Source organism: Sinocyclocheilus rhinocerous, unplaced genomic scaffold (assembly GCF_001515625.1).
Source record: "Sinocyclocheilus rhinocerous isolate Xijiao unplaced genomic scaffold, SAMN03320098_v1.1 scaffold66, whole genome shotgun sequence".
NCBI lineage: Eukaryota > Metazoa > Chordata > Actinopteri > Cypriniformes > Cyprinidae > Sinocyclocheilus > Sinocyclocheilus rhinocerous.
The window spans coordinates 1,043,138-1,063,518 of NW_015662934.1; the positions used below are offsets into that span (position 1 = coordinate 1,043,138).

The window sequence follows — 20,381 nt, forward strand, 5'->3', positions numbered from 1 at the left end:
CGCGTAAAAAAACAGTATAAGTCATTACAATCCGTATTTATGTCCCCACTGGATGCAACAAATGCCTCGTTTGTAATGGGTTTTAATGTTTTTGTCTCGTCGCTCCGGCCGGACACGGTATGTGAGGGGCGTAACATTTCCGTCTCATGCTTGAGGTATTCGGCCAATCACAACGCATTGGATAGCTGGCCAATCAGAGCACACCTCGCTTTTTTAGACCGATGAGCTTTGTAAAAATCGACGCGTTTCAAAAAGGCGGGGCATAGAGGAGAAACAATAATGTACAGTATGTGGAAAATAATGTGTTTTTTTTACTTTAAACTGCATAAACACATTTCATTACACCAAATACACAAAATAATGTTCTTTTTAGCAGCATCATATGACCCCTTTAAGAATAATAGGAAATACAAACAAAAGTAAAAGTAAAATGTCTAGATGCATTGTGGTAATGTGCTTAGCTGTCCAGAAAATAACATCAAATTCACAAAATCCTATTGGTCCAAAATAGCCTTTACTTTGCATTTGAAAAATACAATTTCTCTCTCTCTCTTTTTTTTATTTTTTTTCAAAAAATTTTTACAAGCAAATCAAATGCACTTTAATGTATGTATATGTGCCTTTTGTTTGCCAGTTTTCTTTCATATAGTGATGCAGTTTTTATATCCATTCAACACTTTTTGTTCAGGATTGTGGGCAAAAATACATTGTGACAAGCTTGGTGTAATGTATCCAAAAAAAGGCAAGATTTGCATATTAGATTATGAGTTTTGAAGTTGCGTGATTGAGTCTGGATGATGGAGGCGGGATAGAGAACTGCAGTGAGAACAACTGCCGAGCCACTTATATAAGCATCCCGAGGACAAAACCCAGCGTACAGCTCTACATTATTGATGTTCCGCTTTTCCAGGTTTCACAGCCACACTTATAACCAGAGGAGAGGAGTAACGCTTTCTCTGAAGGTCAGGTGGGTTTTAGAAAGGGGGGGAGAGCACATCAGGCCAGATAAGACTGCCTTTCCCGTCAGCTTTATCGCACATGAGAGCCGAGCGCAGTGGAGATACGGCACAGGGATATAGCATTTCTGCATGATTACAACCAGATAATCAGTCATTCTACTGGATTTCATCATTGTAATATTAGTTCAGCTGATTTAAATACACACAGTTATATATATTTTTTTGTAATATTTTGTAATGATAAAAAAATACTCTCTTCTATCTCAGTTTAATGTGCTAGTTCAAACAACTGCAAGTAGGCTGATGAAAAGTGTAAACAGTGGTGCTTTCAAACAATTTATTTTGTTTGTTTGATTGGCCAGGCATAGCAACAGTGGATCAGCCAATGGTGTAAATTTGAGGCGGAGCTACCTGTCTGTCTGACCAATAGCAGATGGACAGAGTCATTTTGTTTTTGTTAGTGGTTTAGAATTTGGCGTGAAGCAAACTGGACTAGGCCTAACTGATGTGAATTATTATTGATTATTTCAAAATTTTCCAAATTTTCTAAGGCTTACCTAATTTCTACTGGTCTCCACTGAACTCATGTAAAAATACACTACTGTTCAAAAGTTTTTTTTTTTTTTAAATGTATACTTTTATTTAGCAAGGATGCAGTAAATTTACAGTAAAGACATTTATAATGTTACAAAAGATTTATATTTCAATTAAATACTGTCCTTTTGAACTTTCTAATCATCAAAGAATCCTGTAAAAAAACTTGTCACTGTTTCTACAAAAATAATAAGCAGCACAACTGTTTTCAACACTGATAAAAATAAGAAATGCTTCTTGCGCAGCAAATCAGCCTATTAGAAAGATTTCTGAAAGATCATGTGACAGTGAAGACTGGAGTAATGATGCTGAAAATTCAGCTTTGCCATCACAGGAATAAATTATATTTTAAAAAATATTAAACTAGAATACAGCTGTTGTAATAATATTTCACAATATTACGGGTTTTACTGTAATTTAAAAAAAAATAATAATAATAATAATGCAGCCTCGGTGAGCAAAAGAGCCGCCTTTTAAAAATGACCCTTTGACCCCTTTTGAACAACACCTTTTGTACAGTAGTGTACATTTTTATCATTATTGCTTATTCAGACATCTCATTTGATGCACTGTTTTTGCATACTCTACAATATAGTATGGAAGTACGCATATTCAGAGGCAGTGAGAGCTGGGTTTGGAAAGTGCCACAATGATGCAACCTTCCAATATTGTATATTAAACTAGGTAGGAAATAATTTTAACATCGGAAAAAACGCTTCTTTAAATACAGCAAAAAACTTGCATATCACTTTTGACATCTGATGTCTTTGGACACTGGAACAGATCAACTTGAACTGGTTGTTCTTCTTTGTTTGGTTAAAGCAGACTAGCAGACAGTTTATATTTCAGTCTTCCTGATTGCAGGATTTGATGTTATTTGTTTTGCCGTCTGCCTGTCTGAGGATCAGACGTAATGAGGTGAAAGCAGGTTACCATGGCATCCGCTTGGCTGCAGGCCTGTTTTCGGATCGGGATAAGCCACTGTGATTGGCTCTCGGCTCGCTCTGCATTCAGACCTGCTCTCAAAGCAGCCGTAAAACCTCATACGATTCATGGCGAATTATGTAATGGACAAAACATTTGGGGTGGAGCTTTCCCCTATGACACATTACAGATATAATTATTGTCAGCTATGCATTTGATTTATGTCTTCTGCTCTTTAAACTGTCAGCAGAAACACCCTGTATCTCCATGAAATGGGATGGCCTGCATTAAAGCTTTGTAAAAACGTTGATGTGAAGCGGGAGACCCTCGTGTGATTTAGTGTAGTGTTCTTTCTCTTTGTTCTCCTCTCTATCGATCAGCAGATGTGCAGACAGAACAAGAGAAAAGGTTTGAAGGAGTCGGTCAGGGTTACATTCATGTTTCAGTACTCTGTGTTCTTAGCAGACTCTTACTAGGTCTGAGTGGTAATTAAAGAGAGATGTGCATCAATATATTACCCATCATTATTCAGATTTACAGGGCTCAACAATAAGGACCTAGTTTAAAATGTTTTTTTTTTTTTGAGAAATTTGATTGCATGTTCCGCTTGTCAACTCTTTAAACGTGTCTTCTAGTTAAAATGATGAAACTGGCTAGCATAGATGAGGTTTTGTTGGAAATCGCAAAATTGACTGATAGTCTTCGTAGCACTGAAAATTACAAACCAGTAAAAATACACATTTTTCCAGCATTTATGAATTTTTTTTTATATTAATAATATTTTATTTGATTGTAAATATTTACATAGTAACCATTGTTAAAATTGTACTTTTAAAATGAGAAATGTAAGTACAGCACATTAAAATTCATAATTGTTTGAAATGTATATATTTTTTGACTAAAAATATTGACAGTGAATCGGGTAGGCATACAGCGCATGCAAATGAATAACATTCATTCATCGTGAATCCACCATTTTCCATGTCATGCCAAGGGGAACCAATCAGATCGCATCTTCCGTTTTGGAAGGCAATGCTGTCCTGTTCGAAACCTTCATGGAGACAAATATCAATATTCATTTTATGATTGCACGACATGTCACTTTCTTCGGTCTGTGTCTCTCTCTGTTCTCCTGTCCCCTTCACTCGTAGTAAAAACAGCATCAATAATTAATGATCCAATTAATAGTTTACACTGGGTTTTTATTGAGTTGTCAGAGTGATGGAGAGCCGTGCGCTAGCGGCCTGGGAGCTGTGCTCAGGCCTGAATCAGCACTTCTGCCTTCTGCCGAGAGCGAGAGAGAAATAGATCCCAGAACGTAGCCGCAAAGACCGCTGCACTTACGCTTTCACTACCAACTCGAGAGAGAGAGAGAGAGAGAGAGATAGCACTGAAAATTACAAACCAGTAAAAATACAAATTTTTCCAGCATTTATGAATTTTTTTTGGCTTAATTATTATATAATTATTTATAAGTATAAAAGTTATATAATATAATATAATATAATATAATATAATATAATATAATAGAGTGATGGAGAGCCGTGCGCTAGCGGCCTGGGAGCTGTGCTCAGGCCTGAATCAGCACTTCTGCCTTCTGCCGAGAGCGAGAGAGAAATAGATCCCAGAACGTAGCCGCAAAGACCGCTGCACTTACGCTTTCACTACCAACTCGAGAGAGAGAGAGAGAGAGAGAGAGAGAGAGAGAGAACACAGCGGTGCTCCAGAAGAATAGCGTGGTGATAGTGGACATTTGGGACACAAATAAGTGGAGTGTGAATGTGCACTGGAATAATTGTAGCTACTGTTATTGTTTGGTCCCAGTTTAATTGGGCCACTTTTGTCATTGAGATAAATGGAAAAACATGGCCTAATTCACCTGGATTACCTGGTTTCATCCGATAGTTCACCCAAAACTGAACAATCTGTCATCATTTACTCACCGTTATGTTGTTCCAAACCTGTATGTATTTCTTTCTTCTGTTGAACACAAAAGAAGATATTTTGAAGAATGTTGGTAACCAAACAGTTGCTGGTAGCCTTTGACTTCCATAGTATTTTTTCTCTATGCTATGGAAGTCAATGGCTACCAGCAACTGTTTGATTACAAACATTTTTCAAAATAACTTATTTTGTGTTCAACAGAAGAATGAAACTCATACATGTTTGGAACAACATAAGGTGAGTAAATGATGACATCAGGTTCTAAATAGTCAAATGGGATGAAGTACTTTTTATATAAACCATTTCAACTTTTATTTTTGCATTTCTAGCAAAAATAACTATATCTGATATGCAGTATTCTGTTATATACAGTTATTTCAATGTACTGATAACATAAGATCATGCAATGGACTATTCCAGACTCTTGCAGTTGATTTTTTCCCTGTATGGTTTTCTCAAGGACCAGAGCGTTCAGTGGGTTTCTGTGACTACTGAAGGAATAGCTTCAGGCTTCTTCCCAAACTTCCGCTTTATTTTTTGTACGTATTAACTCTCATAAGTCTGCTGTTCACTGGTGTTTTGAATAATGCAGACAAGATGTTGTCATATACCTATTGCATGGTATTTGATGATGCCATATTTGCTTAATTAAAACTAAATAAAAATTTGTTAATTTAAATAAAGCTAAAATAAAATAGAGATATTAAATATTAGCTATTAAAAACTTAAACCAAAATTAGAAATGTTGACAATAAGGGAATGTTATATATATATATATATATATATATAACTAAAATTACCAACTGAAATAAAATACAATAACTACAAAAATACAATAAACACACTAACTAATAAAATGACAAAAGCACATAACATAATGACTAAAAATGAAAACAGAAAATATAAAAATAAAAGATAAAATATCCAAATAAAAACTATAATGTTTTCTAAGCTACAAAAATAGCACTGTTGATAATATATCTGTTGTTACATTTAGATGTATGCTGTATCTAATCAAGCCATATATGATGTTATATTCGGACAACGTCATATTTGATCTGATCAAGCACTGTCATATTTAATGGTTTTATATCTGATTATGATGTCATATCGGTTGACGTCATACTTGATGATGCCATTTCCAGTGACTCCATTTAGTGTTATACCAGATGATGTTATATCTCTCCAAACACAGGAACGCAGTTCGGAGTTTGCACCGACTGCATTTTAAACTGAAGCCAAGTCAGGCTGCTCGAACATTGTGTGTGTGTGTGTTTTCCTTCAAATTAAGCGTATCACAGCCCAGTCCCAAGATCTTTTCAGATCTTATTAGTCAGACGTAAAAGATAGCGACTTCAGCCAAGTTTCTTTGAGCAGTGCAAATGTTTGACCTCTTCTGTAGTTTTGTTGCAGTTAGCAGGGGCAAGTCGTTGGTTTTCTTGTTCCTTGCCTGAATTGTCATAGTTAAGTTGCATAAATACGGCTATGAGTGTAACAATAAATGTACAGTAAGCGTGAGTGTAAGTATGAGTGCGACTAACGCGTTTAACATTATGACTGAGTGAATTTAGTGTCTCTTTTCCCCACATGTCTATGTTTTCTTTGTCCTCACAAACTACTTCTGCTGTCTGCTGTATGTGTGTGTGTGCTGCGATTGTGTGTGTGTGTGTGGCACTCGCAGGAGATTTGGATGGCCACTGGTGGGATCATACAACGTGGCATAGCAGCGATGCTTCCTCCATGTCTTTGGTGAGACATGTGGAGCCTAATGTCTCACCTCTTTCTCTCTCTTTCTGGCTCTTCTCTCTCTGTTTTTCTCTCTCTCTCTCTCTGTGTCACTCTTTGTCATTCCATGGTTCTTTTGATTTATTTTCACTTCTGCATGTTTTTCTTTCTTTCTGTTTTTATCCCATGTCTGTAGGGGACAGTCAAAGGGGAAAAAGACAAACTTTTGAGCAGTCACACACCTTATCTGAGGGCCAAAAGAAAATGGTGCGCTTTGGGGGCCACTCTTTGGAAGAAGATGCTGAGTGGTGTGAACCCCAGGTTAAAGACTCGGGGGTTGATACATGCAGTAGCACTACCCTAAACGAGGAGCATAGCCATAGTGAGAAGGTACTGGTACCTCTCTAGCCTGCATTGCTTTGATTTCATTTGATCTTGTTTTGTTGGGAACTTTTCATTTACTTAATTTTGTTCCATTTTCACATGGTCTTTGTTTTGATGTCGCGAATATTAGGTCAGATCTTCTTTTTGAATGTTACAGGGATAGTTCACCCCCAAAAAAAAGAAAATTCTGTATAGTTCCAAACCTGTTTGACTTTCCTTTTTTCTCCGTGAAGTGCAAAAAGTGATATTTTGAAGATGCCCAAGCTGCTATTTTCCATAAAATAAAAGCAGACAGTGACCAAGGGCTGTCAAGCTCCGAAAAAGACAATTATTGTTTGACTTGTATGCAGTATTTCAGATCTTCTGAAACTGCACTATCATTCAAAAGTTTGAGGTCACTAAATTTTTTTATTTTTTTATTAATACTTTTATTCAGCAAGAACTCATTTAATTGACTAAAAGTGACAGTAAAGACTTTTAGAATGTTACAAAAGATTTACATTTCTTTTGAACTTTTTGAACCTTTTTATCAAAGAATTCTGAAAAAAAAAATATATAATGGTTTCCACAAAAATATTAAGAAGTGTAATGATGCTGAAAATTCAGCTTTGCATCACAGGAATAAATTACATTTTAAAATATATTAAAATGGATAACAACTATTTTAAATTGTAATAATATTTCATAATATTACTAATTTCACTCTATTTTTGATCAAATAAATGCAGTCTTGGTGAGAATAAGAGACATCTTTCAGAAACACTGAAAAACCGACCCAAACTTTTAAACGGTAGTGTTGATTTCTTTGAGAAACGGACTGAAATTTAAGTTGCATTCACATTTGTCTTCCTTTGAATGACTTACTTTTAATTTGCAGTTAATAAGTAATCTTGCACATCACGTTTAGTCATGTGACTCACAGGAACTAATGGTGTTCAGCTTCGTTGGTGTCAAAATATGCTTTCATCGAATGGAAAAGAGCTGCATGGACATTCTCCGTTTGTGTTCCGTGGAAAAAAGAAAGTTATGCGGGTTCAGAACATCATGAACAATTTTGATTGAACTATCCCTTTTTCTAAGTTTTAAAAAAGTTTTCCTGAGTTTTAAATTTCTGTTCTTCTGTGGCAGTAGCTGGGGAGCCTCTTGCTTGCTCTGTTATCGTTTGCTTCTTAGCCGCAGCTGCCATATAGTCGACATAGCAGCGAATCACTCCACCATGTGATTGTGTGTTTGGTCATGGCACTTAGAGAATGTGGGTTCCCCCGTCAGCTGCATGCCCTCTCAGCCTCGTGTCTTATTGCCACGGTAGGGCCCCGGGCCCCAGACCCCCTCACTGGTTGGAATCCTCACTCCTTCCCCCCTTCTCCCACACGCTCACGCTCCAGGAGACTCACTCCGAAACACACGCTCACTCGCTCAGAGACGGCCAGCCAGGATTTGTTTTGCCACAAAGTTTGTTTTTCTTTTTTCCCTTTCCACTGTCATATTCCTTTGCTCTCTATGTTATGGGTCACTGGTTTCCACTGTTTGTGTTCGTGAGCCTTTCCATGCTGTTCTCCTCGCTTTCAGTTTGAACATCATCTGTTTCTTCTTCCATTATTGGGGCTTGTGTTTGCTGGATGTGGTGCTGGGGTTAGGCTGTGGTGATGGAAGCGGGATCTGTCGCCATGGGGGGCTTTTCTCTGCATGTGATGGGTGCATGTCACTCCCTCAAGATCACACAAACTCTACACCACCTAGAGCCAAAAAATTATATTTACGAAGCATTTATGAATGCTCTGGATTCAGTACATGTTAAGCTGTCCTAACCTAATTTGGGCCATTTTGTAAAAATGCACTAACATTCAGTTTTTTTTTTATTTTAAAGAAATCAATACTTTTATTCACCAAGGATGCATTAAATTGATCAAAAGTGACAGTTAGGACATTTATAATCTTTCAGATTTCTATTTCAAATAAACACTGTTGTTTTGAACTTTTCCAAAGACTCCTGAAAAAACCCGGTTTCCATAAAAACTGAGATATTGCACAGCAGTTGTCAACATTGATAATAATAAAAAATGTTTCTTGAGCAAAACAAATATCGGCATATTAGAATGATTTCTGAAGGAACATTGACACTGGAGTAATGATGCTGAAAATTCAGCTTTGTCATCATAGGAATAAATACATTTTTATATATATTGATACAGAAAACACTGTGAAAAATGATTTTTCATATTTGCAAATAAAGACTAATAAAGTACAATTTATAAGAAAATACCATTTCAGTCCTTTTACTTAAATTTCCACATTTAATTCAGTGTGTTACTTGCCGGGTTTTTTTTTTTTTTTAATTATTTGTGAAATTTGCTATCAATTTCTGGGTAAAAATGGTTTCAAATTTTTTTCAGTGCAGTTAATTTCTAATAAATGCAGCCTTGGTATGCATAAGAAACAAAAACATAAAAAAATGACCCCAAACTTGTGAATGCTACAGTAAGTATAAATGACTTCCACATGATGGGAAATGGAAATTTATGGGGCAAGGCATTATACCATTACTGTTTATAAAGTGTAACTACTTTAAACATTATGTAAAGTGATTGCAATGTGAAAGTCGTTCAGTTTTTTGCATTACAATATAAAACCATTTTAGCAGTATTTGTTCAACGATTAAAGATTTTGTGTGATTTTTACATAAAGCAAACTGTGTCCACAGGAATAACGGCAATAACATGTAGCAGAACTTCATTCATGTAGAAATGTCATCTCACCAATAAAAGGACAATTTAGACAACTTTATAGCTCAGAAAACAGCCAATTTGTACGAAATAATTAATATAAGCACTTTAGCAAGAATGCAATTCACAATTTTGCTTTTAAACCATCTGGAATGCCTTGCCCCATAGACCTCCATTATATTTTTTTCTACTGTAAGCATTTTGGTATGTTTTTACCAACTTGAGGGACGATTCAAAATTATTTTCTGTAGATGTTGTCTTGTCCGTATAGCTTAACTTTATATTGAACCCAGATCACTCCTATAAATCTGTTTCCTATTTTATTTTTGAACTTGAGCATTATTATAATACAGACATTCATTGAATTTAAACACATTTAACAATTTTAAATTGCAAAACATGCATTTGAAGACACATTCACGGAAAACAGGAAATCAGGCAGGTTTGAAACAACATGAGTAAATGATGACAGAATTTTTATTTTGGGGTGAGCTAATCCCTTAAGCCTCTAAGAAACATTATTAGATTTGTCCCAGACGTGTGGCTTGCTCCCATGAAACACCTGCAATCACAACAGAGTTTGTGCGATAAATCAGATGAAGTTCATCTCAGCCTTCCCCGCACCAGCACTGGCAGCTTTCTGTGTGTTCTGGAATGATGTTTGTTGTGCTTTTGACCTGACAGCACCCGGTCACATGGCAGCCCTCCAAAGATGGAGATCGACTCATCGGCAGGATCTTGCTCAACAAGCGCATGAAGGATGGCAGCGTTCCCCGCGACTCTGGAGCTCTTCTGGGACTGAAAGTGAGTCGCTCCGCCTTCCTGTGTGGGCATGATCTTTATGTGATTTTGATTTCACATGTGGTTGTGTAGTTAAGTAATGGCAGGAATTCATTCCTGCTTTAGTATAGTTCACCCAAAAATGAAAATTTACTGAAATTTGCAAAGATGTAGATGAGCTTGTTTCTTCATTGGAACAGATTTAGAGAAATTTAGCATTACGTCACCTTGACCACCAGTGGATCCTCTGCAGTGAATGGGTGCCGTCAGAAACAGCTGATAAAAACATCACAATAACCCACAAGTAATCCACTCCACTCCAGTCCATCAATTACCATCTTGCGTGATTGTAAAAAAAAAAAAGTTAAAATACAAGCCCTCTATCTGTAATATTGCTTTCTCCAGTGACAAATTGGCCTCATCTGAATCAGGACAGACATATGCACAAATCAAGCACCGTTTACATGCATAAACAGCCCAAAGCAGCTCCAAGCAAATATTATGATATTCTCCAAATCTGTTCCAGTGAAGAAACAGACTCATCTACATCTGGGTAGGTACATTTTTTTTACCCTTTTTTTTCCATGAACTATTCCTTTAATACAAACTCTGTCGAGAACATTTATGTTGAATACTACCGAAAAAAATAATTTCCTACCATTTTTAAAAAGCAGAAATATCCATTGTGGGTCTTCTAGAGAAATTAAACATGGCCATGGACATTAAAGGGTTAAAATCATAAAAGTTAAGTTGATATTTATGTTAATGTGAAGCATGCTCATAACCCATTTTACTTCAGTAATCTGAGTAAAACAGGATACTGAACAAAAAAAATTGTAGAGTGGGACTGTTCATTTTAAAAGTGGATTAAGTTATAAAAAATGATAAATTATGAACAAACATTTTATTACTTGCAATAATGAGCACTGATAAAATAAAGTCAAAAATATTCAATTAACATTAAAATTAATCTTAAGGTTCCAAAAGGTTTTTTTTTTTGGTTCCCCAAAGAACCTTTCAGTGAAAAGTTTCTCATTTTTTTCTTAGTATGAAGAATCTGAATAATCTTTTTCCATTATAAAGAACCTTTTGCGCAATCAAGGTTCTTTGAATGTTAAAGGTTCTTCACAGAACCATCAATGCCAATAAAGAACCTTTATTTTTAAGAGTGAATGCATATTACTTTTAACAAATGTGCATCGAGAAAGTCTAAAGTTTAATAGTAATTTATTGTTGACATTAAAAGAGCAAAAAAAAACAAAACAAGGTTATAGTAAAACTCTTACAGTGGAAGTAAACAGAGCTGTGCACTTCCAGGGTTTAAAAGCAGAAATGCAAAGCTTGTATTTGTTGTTAAAGCACTTACATGGATTGTTCAGCGGAGTGGAGAGAAACAGAGAATCGTTACTGATAACAAACTTTCTGAATGGCTGACTGTGTGTCAGCTCAGTGCTACCATGTGCATTATATAGGATTTGATTTGTATGATGCTCACAGAGCGACTGGTCACGTGGTTTATGGAACAGACCTCCAGGCCTTTTCCAACAGTCGGTTCTTTCAAAAGCACGGACAGAAATAACATACACACCCTCGAAAGTCTCACTTTTTATTGTTCAGTGTAAACTTGTGCAGTTTATTTTAAAACCGATTATTCTTTCTGAACTCTAGTATCACAACAAAATGTGACATGAATAAAAAAGCCAAGAGCTATTAAATATGTTTACTATATTGACTTTTGTAGCTTATTTTAACATTAGCAACATGAAGCCTTCATTATAGGGTCGTGATGCCTACAACGGCAGTGAAATTTCAGTGGCATTTCTTGGTAGAAATGTTGGCACAACAGCAAAAACTAATATGCTGTTGTTTCAGCATGACAGGTTCATTATCTAAACATTTTACTTTGTCTTTTACAGGTGGTTGGAGGAAAGATGACAGAGTCCGGAAGACTTTGTGCGTTCATCACCAAAGTAAGAAAAGGGAGTTTAGCGGATACAGTTGGGCATCTCAGACCAGGTACATGCTATGTTTCAGTATTTCATATACAGGTGCATCTCAATAAATCAGAATGTCGTGGAAAAGTTCATTTATTTCAGTAATTCAACTCAAATTGTGAAACTCGTGTATTAAATAAATTCAATGCACACAGACTGAAGTAGTTTAAGTCTTTGGTTCTTTTAATTGTGATGATTTTGGCTCACATTTAACAAAAACCCACCAATTCACTATCTCAACAAATTAGAATACTTCATAAGACCAATAAAAAAAACATTTTTAGTGAATTGTTGGCCTTCTGGAAAGTATGTTCATTTACTGTGCATGTACTCAATACTTGGTAGGGGCTCCTTTTGCTTTAATTACTGCCTCAATTCGGCGTGGCATGGAGGTGATCAGTTTGTGGCACTGCTGAGGTGGTATGGAAGCCCAGGTTTCTTTGACAGTGGCCTTCAGCTCATCTGCATTTTTTGGTCTCTTGTTTCTCATTTTCCTCTTGACAATACCCCATAGATTCTCTATGGGGTTCAGGTCTGGTGAGTTTGCTGGCCAGTCTTAATTGGCCAGAAAACATAATTACCCCAAATTTTTAAATGGTGGACTCATATTAGTCTGACAGTTTGTTACTTAAGTGTTTGATAACAGAGTTGTAAGTGATTTTCTTGTTTCATAGGTGACCAAGTCCTTGAGTGGAACGGCCGACAGTTACAAGGAGCCACATTTAAAGAAGTTTACAATATCATTTTAGAATCAAAGCCAGAGCCTCAGGTGGAACTAGTGGTCTCACGACCCATCGGGTACGGCGTCCTCTACAATGTTCTTCAGTGTAACATGAAATGAACAGAAATTACAGTTACTGTGAATACAGCATGCCTCTAATATAGAAGATTATGCTGATACTGTTAAAGAAGAAATTAAAGATCTAATTTTCATCACACAAGAAATGCCTACACAACATATTATAGACAGCATATGTTTTCTTTGCATCTTCCTCGTTTGCTGCACACAGAAACAAACGTGCAGTGCTGATTTGCAAAAATAAATAAAATAAATGTAATGGTCAATAAGACTCAGTCTCAAGTCCTCAAAGTATTAAAAGAATTGTCAATTAAATTTATTACGTCTAATTTGAACCAACATCGTTAAATTTTCTATTGTTGTATTTGTGTTTGTGTTGTAATTTCATGTGAACATTTTATGATTAATATTGGTTTTAATCATAACACTAACATGCTTATGAGCCTTGTGATCCTTCTGCCTTAAATTTTTTTTATTATAATAGTCTGTTTTTGCAGTACGCTAGATGTTTTTCACCTCCTTACAATACAGTTACATAGAATCGAAGGTACCATGTCGTGAAAAATTCAATTTTCCTTGATATTTTCAGACAAACTCAAAACTTCCTTTTTAATTGAAAAGAAAATATTAAATATAATTGCAAACTTGACATCTGACTTCTGATGAATAACAACAAAGTCATGCAATTTTTTTTTTTTTTTTGGCGTTCATAACATTAATAGTGGACCTCAGGGAAAAAAAAAGGTCTGATATGACACTTTAGAGTAGCTGCTGGCTCAGATGAACAAGCAAACAAAACTGCTGCCCTCAGTTTAGCCTCCTAATTGTAATTGTAAAGAGCGTATGACCAAGTGAACTCCCTTTAGATTGTGAATTTGGGCTGCTGCCACAAACTTCACATCAAGACTAATGTGGTGCTCAGGGTCATTAAAGCACATGCCATTGATTTCTCTGTGCCACTGTCATTGCAGCGATATCCCCAGGATACCAGAAAGCACACACGCACAACTGGAGTCCAGTGAGTACATTTTTTCTCAGTCTAGCGTGTATAAACGATGAAATTCTATGAGACATTTAATGAGCCATTTCAGCAGCTCTTTGACAGAATCTCTTATTAATTTTTTAGTTTTTCTACTTTACGCTGAATCTCTTCTAAGGTTCGAGTTCATTTGAGTCTCAGAAGATGGAGCGCCCCTCCATATCCGTCACGTCTCCCATGAGCCCCGGAGTGCTACGGGATGCCCCTCAGTACTTATCGGGACAGCTTACAGTAAGTAAACACATCCTGTGCAGGGGATAGAAAGTGTTCTGAATTAAAACAGTTTGATTGCAGCTGTAAAATATAGGTCAGTATGTATTTGGATGAAGAGTAGCAATAAAGTTTGCCGAAAACTAGAGGTTTTCAGGCTTGTGGAACAAAACCACATTTCCATCATTCACAAAATACATAGATAAAGCATTGCTTACACATATAATGTGTGCTTTAATTTGGTGTACTAACATTAACAAAACTTCCTATCTTCATCAAGAAGCAAAAAGGGTTAAAAAAAGATGAAATTCCCCAACTTTTCCATTTCATTTCACTTAAATGGCTTTAAATAGAGATGAAGCAAATAGAGACTGCCGTAGTCTCCTCAAACCTGATCAGGTTACAGTCAGGCCTCATGCAGCCCATTGTGTGTGTGTAAAAATACCCTGGATGCTTGTAGAACATGACAAACTCTGGTGTAAAGTGCACAAGCTGGTTGATTTAAGCGAAACAAATGAAGTGTGGGTTATTCCCTAGGTAGTACTGTTTGGATGAAAAAAATCAATGAATTCCACGAATGGTTGACCAAAATGGGATTTTCCGGTGGCTGATACCGATATCTAGAAAGCAGGGTGGCTAATGATAGATGAAGAGATTGATAAGAGGATAGATGGATGGATGGGTAGTTTTGGGTAGACAGTTAGACAAATGAACCGACAGTTAGATGCATGGATGAATAGCAGGATGGGTTGTTTTGGGTCAATGCCACTAATCTCTAATTGAATGGTGTATTATTTATATTAATTAAAAAAATTTTTTTTTCAGATATTCTTGTTCTGTATCTCACCAAATTTGATAATTTCTAACACTACATGGTGTGTATGTGTTTGTTTGTGTGTTAAATAAAAATCTTGTTACTTTGTATTTTGCTGAGCAGGAGATTCAATGTAAACAGCCATGTTTCCTATGAAGAGATGCCCATTGAGCCTTTTTAGAAGAAAAGACATGACATGTCTGTCTTTTAAAGGGGTCATATGATGTTGCTAAAAAGAACATTATTTTGTGTATTTGGTGTAATGAAATGTGTTTATGCGGCTTAAGGTTAAAAAACACATTATTTTCCACATACTGTACATTACTGTTTCTCCTCTATGCCCCGCCTTTCTGAAAAGCGTAGATTTTTACAAAGCTCATCGGTCTGAAAAGCGAGGTGTGCTCTGATTGGCCAGCTATCCAGTGCGTTGTGATTGGCCGAATACTTCAAGCGTGTGACGGAAATGTTACGCCCCTTATCATACTGTGATACCCTGTGTCCCGGCCGGAGCGACGAGACAAAAACATTAAAACCCATTATAAACGAGGCATTTGTTGCATCCAGTGGGGACATAATTACGGATTATAATGACTTACACTGTCTTTTTACGCGTTGCGTTGCATCGCGCCGTGTAAACATAAAACCATGTCTGCATTTGTGATCGGAGAAATGACAAACAACAAGTGCTACTCTACACTGCTCAAAACTTGCGTTTGAATCGTCAGTGGCAAATTCTTTAAATATAAAAAACGTACTTACAGTCTGTGAGTCAGAACAGCAGGCATTGTAGTCTACTCTGCAGAATCATCTGAATATTTGGGTTGAACTGTTCTGGAACAGTGTTGTAAATACAACTTAACCACTGATTTCTAGTCGTGTCCTCTTTTGGAAGACCAAACAAAGTAGTTTCGCTTTCACAACGAAACACACACAGGAATTGAGACTTTAGTCTTTGCAACTTTACAGATCTTCTTTATGCACCAAGAGCTTGTAACACTCCAAAGAGAAAGGAAAAATTTAAATTGCATCATATGACCCCTTTAAAACAATACTAATTTTTTTCATGAAACTCAAGAACCAAATTAGAGGGCTGTGGGCCGCACTTTGGGAAACTCTGCTCTAGACAATGCACAGGAAATATTCAATCCTAAAATTTAAAAGTATATCAGAGTCTTGAGCATTGAAGCTCATCACTAATTTCCCAATCTCTGAGGAAGAGATTGCAGTTAATTGCATTCTAGTGAAAATACTAAAAGAAATCAAAATGGTCCAGTGCAGTATGTTCTATAGCCAATTGTCTTTAGATTGAATCTCCTTTCGGCTTTCTTAGTGTTGCATTAACAACTGGTATTGTCATTTCAGGTTTCAGTTTTATTGCATTTCTCTTCATTGTTGTTTTTCATTCACTTTACTTACCCAGAGCCAAAGCCTTAGTAGAAGAATTGAGCCTTTTAACCCTAAAGTTCAGGTAATTGTTGCTGTCTACTAAATACACTTCTCTTCTATTGCTTTAATTCATTGGATAATGTACAGTAGAAAAATGACTGCATTTCCAATTGTTTATTATCTCAGTTTGAGCATTCGAAGACTTCTTTACCTATTCATTGTTGTTGCTGTTTTAAGCATATTTTATCTGATTGTAAGGCATAAATCATATGCATGCAATGAATTAGCACAAAAATATTTGAAGAGACACCCGAGTGTTGGCAGACGTGGAGCAATGACGTAACACCTCTAACCCTGTGAGACGTTCACCTGCGGCGTTTGCCTGGACAGAGGAGTACTGTCTCTCTTTAAATGTTTTAGTGATGCCGAGTTTGTCGGGACATAAAATTTTATTCTTTTTCCATGTAACATGAAACAGCATTGAATCCTGATACTCATCCATACCGTTTAGAAAGAAGTGATTCAGAGTACTTAATTGTTTTGGAGATTCATTCATTTGCTGACTGATTCAAAAACTGTATTTCACATTTGCAATTATACTAATGCTAAAAACATTTTTGTTGGGTACTAACATTGCTGGTAGTTTCATGTTGCAGTTAAGGATGTGTTAAAGGTACTGTAAGTTATTGTACGCATAAAATATCACTGCTAAGTGATAAATATCACTAAAATAGGTGTCCTAAGAATGCATACATGTCTCTGTGACAGCGGAAAAAAAACAAAAAACTTTTTTTAGCCTGTCAGAAATCTAGCCAATCAGAAAGTCTCTCTGCCTGTCAGTCATTTTGCCATCAAGCTGGCTGACATGTTTTTGGAGAGTGGAGTTGGATAAAGGGCTATTTCAGTTGCAAAATGTCTTATATAATTTCACAGCACCTTTAACAGTCCCTGTTTTATTTCTTTTCCTAAGTACAGAGATGTGTGAACTGTAACCACTTGTACCTGAGGAAACATGATGTGAATGATTTTAAGGTTTTTGGTAGCAAAAATCAAAAACCAAATGCATTGTTAATGTCAGCATTGTACCTACAGCTCTTCACATTTCCCTCAGCAATATTGCAGATTTTCTATTTTGGGCAACATTATTGTCCTTAATGCACAGCAACCTCTGATTCTGTTGGGGATTTTGTAATGGTACAATTTGTTTGACCTAGCTCTCCTTGTAACACATTGCCTTGTTTTCTTTTTTACATAAAGTATGGAACATCCTTCATTGCATGTGTTACTTTGCGGCCTGAGACATTTGTAGGCATTTACTTTATAGAAAGAGTTATTTTCCTATTACTACAAGCAAGTATGGGCTCTGGCTTAGAAGATCTAGCATTTTATTTGTTATGTATGTGTTGTTTCTGTGTGTGTTTGACTTATTTTTCTGTCATGTCCATACTTGTCTGAGAACCAAGCTTGGCCTGTCACGCATCTTGGCATGTGCAATACTATGATACAATGCTTATCAAACTCTCTTTTCTTAAAGTGTTTAAATGAAGCAGCCAATGATGTGAAGCCTGAGAACACAAGTCCCTCTTCATCTCAAGCAGGCTCTGATGTTTGTCCCCCTGCAGGTCAAACTTTGGTATGACAAAGTCGGCCATCAGCTTATCGTCACCATACTGGGTGCAAAGGACCTGCCTTCAAGGGAAGACGGCCGACCACGCAATCCTTACGTGAAGATCTACTTCCTCCCTGACAGAAGGTGAGATTAGGGCAGTTATGCCAATAAGACTCACTGTGCAAGATTTTTGTTTTTTAAATATTACTATTTAGGTTTTATTTTTTAGGTTTAATTTATTTTTATTTCAGTTTTGGTGTTAGTTTGCATTTATTTCTAGTTAGTAACTTTAGTAACATTTCTATTTATTTCATTTCAGTAATATTTCAGTTAATAATTTTTTTTTAATAATTAACAATAATAACCCTGTGGGATGCTATGTCCCACAATGCAATTCGAAAATTTTGAAACTTTTTTTTTTTACTCTCAATATGATTCGACTGCCAAGATAAACATTTTAATACAAAATTGGAGCAGTATGCAGTAAGCACTATGCTAGTATTCCTTTCTGAAAGCAGCCTATGAGTAGATCTTACATGTCTCGCTTAACATTCCCATATTCCCATGGCATTCTTCAGCTTGTTGAGTTCAGTGTTTGTTCCAGGGTTCTTTTACCATGATGGTAAATAAAAACAGTTTGAATCATTGTTTCTCCAGTGACAAAAGCAAAAGAAGAACAAAAACGGTAAAGAAATCACTAGAGCCCAAATGGAACCAGACCTTTATGTATTCCCCCGTCCACCGGCGGGAGTTCAGGGAACGCATGCTGGAGATCTCGCTGGACCTTAGTCACACTATTTTAGCTGTATGTAATATGTATATTGTGCACAGTATGACCTTTTTGGCAAAACTGTGCAGTATACAAAATACACTGAAATACCAATGTAATTGTAGTATTATTTATATATTATTACACTTGTTATTAATAATTTGAATGTTTTATTTGTATATTTTCAGTTTTCATTTTAATTAGTTTCATTTATATATATATAAGGTGAGGACAAGATGAATAATGGTGTGAAATATTCAGAAGTTCAGGCTTCTTCTACCAGTTGATCACTTTTTTTGTATTTGCGTGCTATTTAGTGGCAGATAAATCTAAAATTGATCTTGCTACAATAATAGATCTAACTAGTGACAGTTTAGATCACAAAATAGTTTGCATAAATAATGACAATAGTAATACTAATCATTATTTTTATCAAAATTAAAATATTTCTAATGCATATTGTGTTATTGTTGTAGTTAGCTGTTAAATCACGCAGTGTCACATTCAAAATCTCAAATTTAGAGGTTTAGTGACATGTTGTCATGCATTTGAATGTGAAACAAATGTTTGTGTGTAGATCCTCATAGAGCTGGAATCAGCGCTGCTGGACGATGAGCCGCACTGGTATAAGCTACAAACACATGACGTCTCATCGGTACCCCTGCCCAAGAGCTCCCCCTGCCTTCAGAGACGAGCGCTGCATGGAGACAGTCCCACACGCAGACTGCAGAGTATGTCTCTCTCTCTATCTCCCTCTGTCTCTCTCGCTCACATCTTTTATGCACACAAAGCAGAAACATATGACAGAAAATCTCAGGTAAATGTACTGCTCATATATAACTATTTAGCATTTTTGTATATAGCAATAACTGCTTGTACTGCAGAATGTGGGTTTTCCTGTCACAAAACAGTTTCTAAGCATCTTTTCTAAAGTCTTGCTCCATTAATGTACTCTACAGTTGTATGCAAGCACTAATGCTTCATAGGATTACCTTCAAATGTCTTTTATTAACCTGGATATGTTATTTTGGCAATATACTGAATATTCACAATATACTCCTGATGTGATTTGACTATTAAAAAGTGATTTACTTAAATTTACTCACCTTCAGGCCATCCAAGATCTAAGTTCATTTGTTCATCAGAACGGATTTGGGGAAATATAGCATTACATCACTTGCTCACCAATGGATCCTCTGCAGTGAATGGGTGCCGTCAGAATGAGAGTCCAAACAGCTGATAAAAACATCACAATAATCCACATCACTCCAGTCCATCAATTAACGTCTTGTAAAGTGAAAAACTACATGTTTATAATAAACGATTCAACTCAACATTTATTTATACAGCACATTCAAAACCAGAAGAATGGACCAAAGTGCTGCACAGAGATAATTAAAACTCTAAAAAATAACATACAGGTACAGCATGCAAACCAACACAGCATGACACCAATATAAATTGTACAATGAAATCACTCACATTAAACAGACCCAAAAGCCAAACAAGTCCACCATAAAGGTATTTTAACTTTAAACCATTGGTGGTGTGGATTACTTGTGGATTATTGTGATATTTTTATCAGCTGGGTGACGGCACCCATTCACTGCAGAGGATCCTCTGGTTAGCAAGTAATGTAATGCTAAATTTTTCCATATCTGTTCCGATGAAGAAACTAGAAGAAAATACATTTTTAGCAAATATAAAGATTTTGAAAGTATCAAAAAT

At 36.1% G+C, this 20,381-nt stretch overlaps 1 protein-coding gene across 1 annotated transcript in view; it reads left to right on the forward strand.

Annotated features, from left to right (window-relative positions):
* Positions 1 to 20,381, forward strand: part of LOC107728483 (regulating synaptic membrane exocytosis protein 2-like) — a 137,468-nt gene that overhangs the window by 42,312 nt on the left and 74,775 nt on the right. The window contains exons 4-13 of the mRNA XM_016538657.1: positions 6,103 to 6,170; positions 9,938 to 10,057; positions 11,950 to 12,049; positions 12,702 to 12,825; positions 13,798 to 13,844; positions 13,984 to 14,096; positions 16,310 to 16,357; positions 17,898 to 18,028; positions 18,542 to 18,689; positions 19,231 to 19,384. Of these exons, the coding sequence (XP_016394143.1) occupies positions 6,103 to 6,170; positions 9,938 to 10,057; positions 11,950 to 12,049; positions 12,702 to 12,825; positions 13,798 to 13,844; positions 13,984 to 14,096; positions 16,310 to 16,357; positions 17,898 to 18,028; positions 18,542 to 18,689; positions 19,231 to 19,384 (1,053 nt within the window). The remainder of the gene's footprint in view (positions 1 to 6,102; positions 6,171 to 9,937; positions 10,058 to 11,949; positions 12,050 to 12,701; positions 12,826 to 13,797; positions 13,845 to 13,983; positions 14,097 to 16,309; positions 16,358 to 17,897; positions 18,029 to 18,541; positions 18,690 to 19,230; positions 19,385 to 20,381) is intronic.